Raw genomic sequence first — 9,063 nt, forward strand, 5'->3', positions numbered from 1 at the left:
TGGTGTGGCCACCCCCCCCCGGGGGGGGGGGTTTCTCTCTCTCTCTCTCTCTCTCTCTCTCTCTCTCTGTCTGTCTTTCTGGTGAGCACATGTGCCCTATAGCAAAAAACCTCTCCAAAAAAAAAAAAAGTCTTTTCCCTCAATTTGTTTGTTATTTTTTTCACCCAAGTTCCTAGAATGTTGGGATCTGGGGGATACTTCAAAATTATTTATTGGGACCCTCTTTTTACAAATCAAGAGACTTATTTAAGAATGTCCAAAGCACAGTCAGAGAATCACTGATATTAGGAGTTTGGAGCCCTGGTTTTATTGTTCTTCTGGGCTTTAGAAGGCCTTCTCGGTCCTCCTAGAAGCCAAAAGCCAGGGCAGGAGGGCAAAGTCTGTCCTTCTCTTTCTTGACCCCCACAATATCCTCTACTGTGAAGAACAGTGTTCAGTCATGCTGGCACCATGGAATCATATCTCCGTCTGCCTCCTTGACCTTTACAGCCTCAGTGTAGTGAGAGGAGAACAGGCTAGTCAGGCACACTCTGAGACCCAAAACCAAGTGAACCTTTCCAAGGGCCTGTTTCACCAGGGCTGTTAAAAAGCCGAATCCAGAGTTCCACTCAGATCTGAATATCTAGAATCTACATTTTAACAAACTCACTCCCTAGGTTATTTTTTTATAATATTGATGAAGATTTGAATATGCCTGAATTAATATTTTTTCTTTTTATTATTCATCTTTTACCCCATTTTATTTTGAAAGTTCTTAAGCCCAGAGAATAGTCAAAAGAATGCTATTATGAACACCAGTATACCCTTCCCTAGTGTTTCTGATTGCCAATACTTTGCTACTATTCCTTTGAAAATGTCAGACCTCATGTTTTTTATATTTATTTAATTCAATAGAGAACTTTATGCTTTTCTTTTGTCAGGTGTTTCTTCCCCTTTCACCTCACACCACCCTCCGCCAGTTACTCTCTACCATTCCTTTCCTCTCCTTCTAGCATTTACACCCTTTCTCTCTACCATCACATCTTCAGAGCTCTCAACCTGCATTCAGTACAAATTGAATGGGGATATACAATGTGTATCTTTCAAAATCTAGTGTAAGATCTGGTAGCATTCTCCCATTAAGCCATCTGGATCTAGTGCTTTTGTTATTTCCTTCATCTTTATTTCTCCCAGGGACATTATTCATTTAAGCTATTCATTTGTCTACTAGAGTTAGTTTTGGTAAGATGCATTTTTCTAGGAAATATTCTTATATCTAGTCTTCAAATTTATTTTTCATTGAGTTGTACTAAGTAGTTGCTTGAAAATTTTAAAAAATTTTCTTTCAAATCAATCATATTCTTTCTTATTGTTGTAATTTCTTGATTTAAAAAATTTGTGTTGTCTTGAGTAGGTTAACTAGTGCTGGTCTTATATAAATTTTTCTCAAGAAAGCATATTTTAGTTTGTTTATAGTTCTACTTTTTCTGTTTTATACCTCATGTCTTTCTACCTTTATTTGTATTATATATTTCTTTATTCTTGTTTATTTTGTTGATTCATCTCTAGCTTTTTAGAGTAAGACCTTAAATTATTTATTTTTATTAATTTAAGTATATAAAGCTTAATTTCGTTGTGACCTGAAAGTGGACTTGAGATGGAAAAATTTATTACTAAAATTGTGGGTAATTGCTAGTGAAGTTGAAAGGTAGAGTTTACATGTTGAATAACTAAAACTGAAACAAATAGAAAAGTTTCCAAGAAGATTTATTAACTGAATCTAGGCTAATTCCTTTTTATGCCATACTGTTTTGGTATTTTAATGTGTTTATTTATTAATACAAACATTCATGGATTCTACACTTAGATAAGTCTGTTTAAGGATCATGTGTCAAATTATTTTTTTAACTTTTGTTTATTATTATTATTATTTGCTATAGGGCATGTGTGCTCACCAGAGAGAGAGAGAGGGAAAGTGAGAGGGCAAGCTGCCAGATATAGCACTTGAACCATGGTGAGCCATGTGGGAGTCCAGCACCTCAACCACGATGCCATGTGTTGGCCCCTTAGAAAGATGATTTAATGAAGTATCTCTCATTACAGAAATGCATTGTCTATGGATCTAGGCTAATTCCTTTTTATGCCATACTGTTTTGGTATTTTAATGTGTTTATTTATTAATACAAACATTCATGGATTCTACACTTAGATAAGTCTGTTTAAGGATCATGTGTCAAATTATTTTTTCAACTTTTGTTTATTATTATTATTATTTGCTATAGGGCATGTGTGCTCACCAGAGAGAGAGAGAGAAAGTGAGAGGGCAAGCTGCCAGATATAGCACTTGAACCATGGTGAGCCATGTGGGAGTCCAGCACCTCAACCACGATGCCATGTGTTGGCCCCTTAGAAAGATGATTTAATGAAGTATCTCTCATTACAGAAATGCATTGTCTATGGAGGGAGTTATTTTATACCAGCCATTCTCCTTTCGGTTAAGCTAGGGTCTTTTGGGTTTCCTCCATTTTCTTTGGATGACATAATAAAACTGTATTGTGCTCCCTCTCATGCAGGGCAGCCACTGACCACAATGTGGATAATACAACAGAAATATTCAGGGAGTGGTTGAAAAATGTACAGAGACTGTATCACTACGTGGAGTGGAGGCCTATGGATGAACCAGAGTAAGTAGCAAGGGCAAATTTTCCAAACACATCATTTACCCTTCCTCTTTCACCAGTCGTTTAGCAATTCAGATTCCAGTCTTAGAGGCACATGAGACTTTCCACTGTCTTCCACCTCTGTATCTAAGTGAGTTACAAAGACCCGCTATTTCTGTCTTTGACAGATCTTCATTAGTTCCTTCTTCCTTTTTATTCCTGCAGCTACCATCCAAGTCCTGGTTTTCATCAGTTCACAAATAAATGACCACAGCAGCATATATTTTTGATTATTTATATTTATATTATGTTAATATTATTTATTCTGATGTTTGTTTGTTTGGTTTTTGTTTTTGCTATAGGACTTGTGTGCTCATCAAGAGATAGAGTTAGAGACCAACAGGGAAAGTGAAAAATCACCCTCTGGGAGGGATGGCCATACCACAATCCCTTCTCCTCCGGTTTCCTTCTGCGATTTTGGCCACATATGCAAACACACCCAGTGGACATGATTTTTCAAACTGCTGGGCCACCCCCCAGGGGGGGATGGTCATGCCGCAATCCCTTCTCCTCCATTCTCCTCTTGGGATCTTGGGCACGCACGCACACGCGCCCGGCGTGAGATTTAAGCCACCGGGTCCGAGACGCGAACCGCGGTCGACTACGTGGGAGTCCAGCGACACAGACATTACGCTAACTGCTGGTTCCCTAAAGTTTTATTCTTGAGAGATGGTAGTGGTAAGTTTATGTACTTGCTGCATACACCCTGCTCTTTTCACTTATCACACCGTGGTAATCATTCCAGAGCAATAGTTAGGGAGAGTTTTCATTCTTTTTAACTGTGTAGAATCCATAGTACGGATGTACTATTTAATCAGTCTCCTCCTAGTGGGCAGTTAGGTTATTCCCATTCTTAACCATAGCAATTTTTTAGTTGCTTTTATCTCCAAGTCATCCTACAAACCACACTGTCAAATCCAGCTTCCTAAAGCAAATGGTTTCATTTTTCTATTTAAAGGGCTCCAATGGCTCTCTAGTACCTATCGAACGAAATTCAAATACCTTAGGCTTATATTTAAAAGATCCTATAAACCTAGAAACCATATTTGGTACTTCTGTCTGCGAGAAAATCTGCTTTATTCATGTTTTTTTTTTTTAATTTAATTTTCAAACCCCACGCTGTTGCTGATGTGGATCCTAGAAGACCCTTTCCTTCTTTGTTACCAACTCTTATCCTAGTTGTACCTGTTTCTAGAAGCTACTTCCTAAACATTCCAGTTGTAAATATCTACCTTTCTCTCAATAATTACACTGCCTGTTTTCTATTATGTTGTCAGGAAAGTCATGATGTATTTTTTTCTATGTTTTTCTATCCAAAAATGCATCATGACTTTTCCAACATTACACTTTTTTTTTTTTAGAGGTTTTCGCTTTAGGGCACGTGCGCTCGCCAGACAGACAGAGAGAGACATAGAGAAAGAAAGCGAGAAATCACTCCCCCAGAGGGGATGGCCACGCTGCAATCCCTTCTCCTCCATTCTCCTCTTGGGATCTTGGGCACACACGCACATGCGCCCAGCGTGAGTTTTAAGCCACTGGGTCTGGGACGCGAACCACGGTCGACTACATGGGAGTCCAGCGACATAGCCATTACGCTAACTGCTGGTTCCCAGCCAACATTATACATTTGACACAATTCACGTAACTAACATTGTTATTTAACTATATAATTTACGTGTTCTTTTCTAGATAAATTGTAGGCTCTTGGACAGGGAGTAGAAGATAGAAATACCTTATATTTCCCTTCAGTGTTATATTCTGGACAGACACTAACTTAATACTTGTTAGATGAACAAATGAGTAAGATCAAGAGTAAAGGGATTTAGAACTTACTATTGTAAATGTTCCCAAGAGTACTACAATTCTGCCATAAGGAATTGTAAAAGTAGGATGAATAAGTGAATTTCTGCCCAGGATAAATTATTTCTGGAAGCCAGATTTGTATTATAATAATAAGTACAATTCCAAATAAATTTCTAATCTTCTAATCTCTCTATAATACTTTTATTCTACATATATAATATATATACACACAAATATTTTTAAAAGTCCAAGCATATGGCTTATCTATAAAACAAAATTTACAATTGAGTTTGAATGCTATCAAAAACTGTGAACAATTTTGAAGTTCCTTATGACGGAATTTGACCTAGTTTTGAAAAAATAGCACACAGAGACTTTGTGTTCCTACCTTGCATCTTGGTAATGTTCTCTGTAGCCAGGCTTTGACTAAGTATTTTTTTTTTAAACTTTATTTTTAATGTGACCAGAGAGGGACAGAACGAGAGAGAGAGAGAAAGTGAGAAAGCAAGCCACCGTGTCCAAGATTTGAACCTCAGTCGACTATGTGGGAGTACAACACCCTTAAGCTTCATGCTCCCTGTTAGCCCTAAGTATTTTATATGCCACAGTGTGAAAAATATAGAGAAGGTATTGCTTCTTGGCAATATATTCAGAAAAACAGGAATTCTACTGATTTACATTGAAGCAATGATTGCGGAAGACATTCCAGAGAATCCCTGTGCTGTACAGACTTTCATTAACTTTATTTGAATAGTTATGGGGTTATGTATTGTTTTATTGTATTTTATTTTTTTAGGTTTTTGCCATAGGATGTGTGTACTCACTGGAGAGAGACAGAGAGTGAGAAAGTGAAAATCACCCTTCAGGGGATGGCCATGCTGCAGTCCCATCCCTTCCACTTTCCTCTCAGGACTCGACATACACAGGCATGCTCCTCACATGATTTTCAAGCTTCAGGGTCTGGGACCTGAACTATGGTTGGCCATCTGGAAATCCTGTGCCTTCACCACCACATCCCCTGCTGGCCCCATGGTATTATTGTTTTTGTGATTTTATTTTATTTTTTTCATTCACTAAAGCAAATACTGCCAGTGTTGCTAAAAGAACTTCAAGTGGTGGCCACTCTGGGGCTACTGAGGCAGCATCAATTTCCAAACCAGTCGGGAGCCCTGAGAAGGGTCCTGGCAGGTACATGAAGAGTACTGGCCTGGCTGTTTGGTAGATGTTGATTCAGACCCAATGACATTACACATCTGCTCCCTGGCCTCCCTTTTCCCAGGAGAGATCAATACATTAGGCTTTTTGGAATCTATTCCTGAGGCTTTAAGTGAATAAAACCTTTGCTTTTCTGGAAAACTCCTATTTTTACACTGTAATCTGTTCAAATTTATTTGATGGCAGGATGTATATAAAAAATTCTCTGAGAACATGAGATTTGGGCTACACTTCCTGGATTCAAGTCTCAATTGGGCCCTTTATTAACTATCAACAAACAAGTGACTTACCTGTTCTCCACTGACGTCCTCACCTGTGAAGTGGAGAGAATAGAGTACTTACCTCCTAAGGCTCGTGTTAGATCTCGCAGAAACAGTTCGGATAAAGATTTGCACAGAGTAAACAGTGTTACTGACGCTCCTGTTCTAGCTTCTTTGGTAACCTATAATATCGGGACCATGATAACAATGACAGCATCTACTTCTTGAGGTCGATGGGGAATTAAATAAGTTAGTACACAGAAACATTTAGGACAGAGCCTGGTACATGTAGGCACTCAATAATTATAAACTATTATTCTAGATCTTACCCTGATGAAATTGGACCAAAACACTGGCCGAGCTCTCGGTTTGCCCACGTGATGAAACTACGGCAGGCAGCCCTTCGAACTGCGAGGGAAAAATGGTCAGACTACATTCTGGTAAAAACAAATGTTTGATTTCTTGACAGCTTTTATCTAGAAACAAACAGAAGCTATGACCCTAGTGCAATCAAAACTACCTTTTGCTTAAGGACCACGCCCTCCATTTTTAAAATCAAGAATCCAGGGGAAAATTTGGTAATTTGATATCAAAATATCTGGATTTCACCTCAAATTCACTTCTGCCATGGATTTTCGGGGAATGAGTGAAGAAGGTCTGGACTTATTTGGTCTCTTATGTGAAAAGAATAAGAATCTCTGAATATTTTTAACTCCTGGACAATGCAGTATGTAGAGCAATAGATGTTGTCATAATAATTTCTTGGAAGAACTTTGGAGATATGAGAAAATAATTAGATTATAAAGAGATTCTGGCTAGCTCATGGCCTGGTAGTTACAGTGGCTGGGTCACCCATGGTCAGCTGGTTTGAGTCCTGCACCCAGTGGCTTGAGCACTTGGGCACGTATGTGTGCGAGTGCTCAAAATCTTATCTGAAGGAAAAGATGGAGAAGAGATTGTGGTATGACCATTCTCCATAGTGGGTGAGTGCTTTCTCTTCTCTCTCTACACTCTCTGTCACTCTGGATTTTTTTTTTTTTTAGTTTATAAAAAAGAAAGATTCAAATGAACAGTTCTGGAGCTCTTGCTCCTGAGTGACTGGGGAATGACATCTCTTGTTTGTCTTAATTGTTCCCAATTGTGCTGGATTCTCATGGAGAACATCTCTCATGAGGAAATTCCATCACTTTCCCTAGAACCTTGACAGTGGTCCAGAATAACGCTGGACTTACTGATTTGGAATCTTCAGGGCAAATGGGGGTGTGGTGGTTAAGGTGCTGGACTCTCACATGGTCAATCGTCATTTGAGTCCCAGACCTGGAGGCTCACTGTCTCTCTCCCTCTCCTTGTCTCTCTCTGAAGAGTGCACACATTGCATAACAAATTAAAAAATAATAATAATAAATAAAGTTAAATAGATAAATCTAAAAAAATGATTAGGAATTAATGTTCTATTCTGTCCTCCTCCTTGAGAGACCCATCTCAATGGGATAAGCAGCAAGGAGTTCAAGTCCCTTTTCCTTCATATGTTTCCTTCCTGTGTTATTCATGTGTGGTCCCCAAAATCCATTTACTTCTTTTGACAAACATTTTCCAATATGACACTAGAAATAATACCTATAAAGCAAAGCCAGTATCATTTCATTTCATTTGTGAACATTTGCTCTGTTAACTAAACTGTGATTCCTAAAGGAGTACGTAGGTCTGTTCTGAATCCTTCAACCATATCAAAAATCAGCCCAATAATTTATTACACACACGTTTTTTAAATTAAGAAATTTTTTTTCAGAGAGAGATTTTTGCTATAGGGCATATGTGCTTACCAGAGAGACAGAAAGCAAGAAATCACCCCCAGGGGGGATGGCCACACTGCAATTCCTTTTCCTCCATGCTCCTCTTGAGATCTTGGGCATGTGCACACACATGCCCGCTGTAAGGGTTAAACTGCTGGGTCCCGGACTCAAACTGCAGTTGACTATGTGAGAGTCCAGTGACATAACCATTATGCCATTTGCTGGTCCCTATGCACACCTTCAATACAAATAATTTCATAGAAGCTCCCAAATTGTACTGACAATTTTTTGGAAGAATTATTTGTTATTGTTATTTTTCAACTTGCTAACAAATTTTTAGAAGAATTATTTATTTAATTTTATTTGTTATTATTATTTTTCAACTTGCTATAGGGTACATGTGCTCACCAGAGAGACAGACAGAGAGGGGGAAAATGAGAAAGGAAGTCACCAGGTCTGAAACTTGAACCACAAGTGGCCTTGTGGGAGTCCAGTGCCTCAACCCCAACACCACCTCCCCACACCACCTGCTGGCCCTGTACTGACAATTTTTAACATCAGATAACTACTTAAATATCATTGAAGGACACAAATGTAGAATCACAAAATTTTGGGTAAACATACTGACTACATAAGAGTGAAAACTTCTAATTCTTTTTTTTTCCTTTTTGGAGAGGTTTTTTTGCTATAGGGCACGTGCGCTCGCCAGACAGACAGAGAGAGACATAGAGACAGAAAGCGAGAAATCACCCCCTGGGGGGATGGCCACACCACCATCCCTTCTCCTCCATTCTCCTCTCGGGATCTTGGGCACGCACGCACACGTGCCCGGCGTGAGTTTTAAGCCACAGGGTCCGGGATGCGAACCGCGGTCGACTACGTGGGAGTCCAGCGACATAGCCATTACGCTAACTGCTGGTTCCTGAAACTTCTATTCTTTTTTAAGAGTGAACACTTGTACCTTTTTTTTAATTGTGGCAAAATAAAAATAACATAAAATATTTCATTGTAGACATTTTTTAGATATATGGTTTAGTGTGTGTTTTTTAAATATATATGCTAGAATCTATTGTTGCACTGTTTCTCTAAATAAATCACTGTTAACATGGATTTCTGTTGAGAATAGGAAATTGCGTCACTGGTTAGCATCATTTTACATAATGTACTTCAAGTAAAAAGTCTTCTTGTAACATTAAAATAGCATGACTAATGGCTGTAAGGGACAGGAGGGGTGAGCGGTGGGTGAGATGGGCAAGGGGAAGAAACGTTTAACAAAGAATATAAAGTTCTTTA

At 38.7% G+C, this 9,063-nt stretch overlaps 1 protein-coding gene across 1 annotated transcript in view; it reads left to right on the plus strand.

Moving 5' to 3' along the window:
* COLGALT2 (collagen beta(1-O)galactosyltransferase 2) overlaps nucleotides 1-9,063 on the plus strand; it is a 156,889-nt gene that overhangs the window by 103,662 nt on the left and 44,164 nt on the right. The window contains exons 2-4 of the mRNA XM_014586062.2: nucleotides 2,553-2,663; nucleotides 6,300-6,417; nucleotides 7,673-7,679. Of these exons, the coding sequence (XP_014441548.1) occupies nucleotides 2,553-2,663; nucleotides 6,300-6,417; nucleotides 7,673-7,679 (236 nt within the window). The remainder of the gene's footprint in view (nucleotides 1-2,552; nucleotides 2,664-6,299; nucleotides 6,418-7,672; nucleotides 7,680-9,063) is intronic.

Source organism: Tupaia chinensis, unplaced genomic scaffold, assembly GCF_000334495.1.
Source record: "Tupaia chinensis unplaced genomic scaffold, TupChi_1.0 Scaffold000112_1, whole genome shotgun sequence".
In the NCBI taxonomy this organism is placed as follows: domain Eukaryota; kingdom Metazoa; phylum Chordata; class Mammalia; order Scandentia; family Tupaiidae; genus Tupaia; species Tupaia belangeri.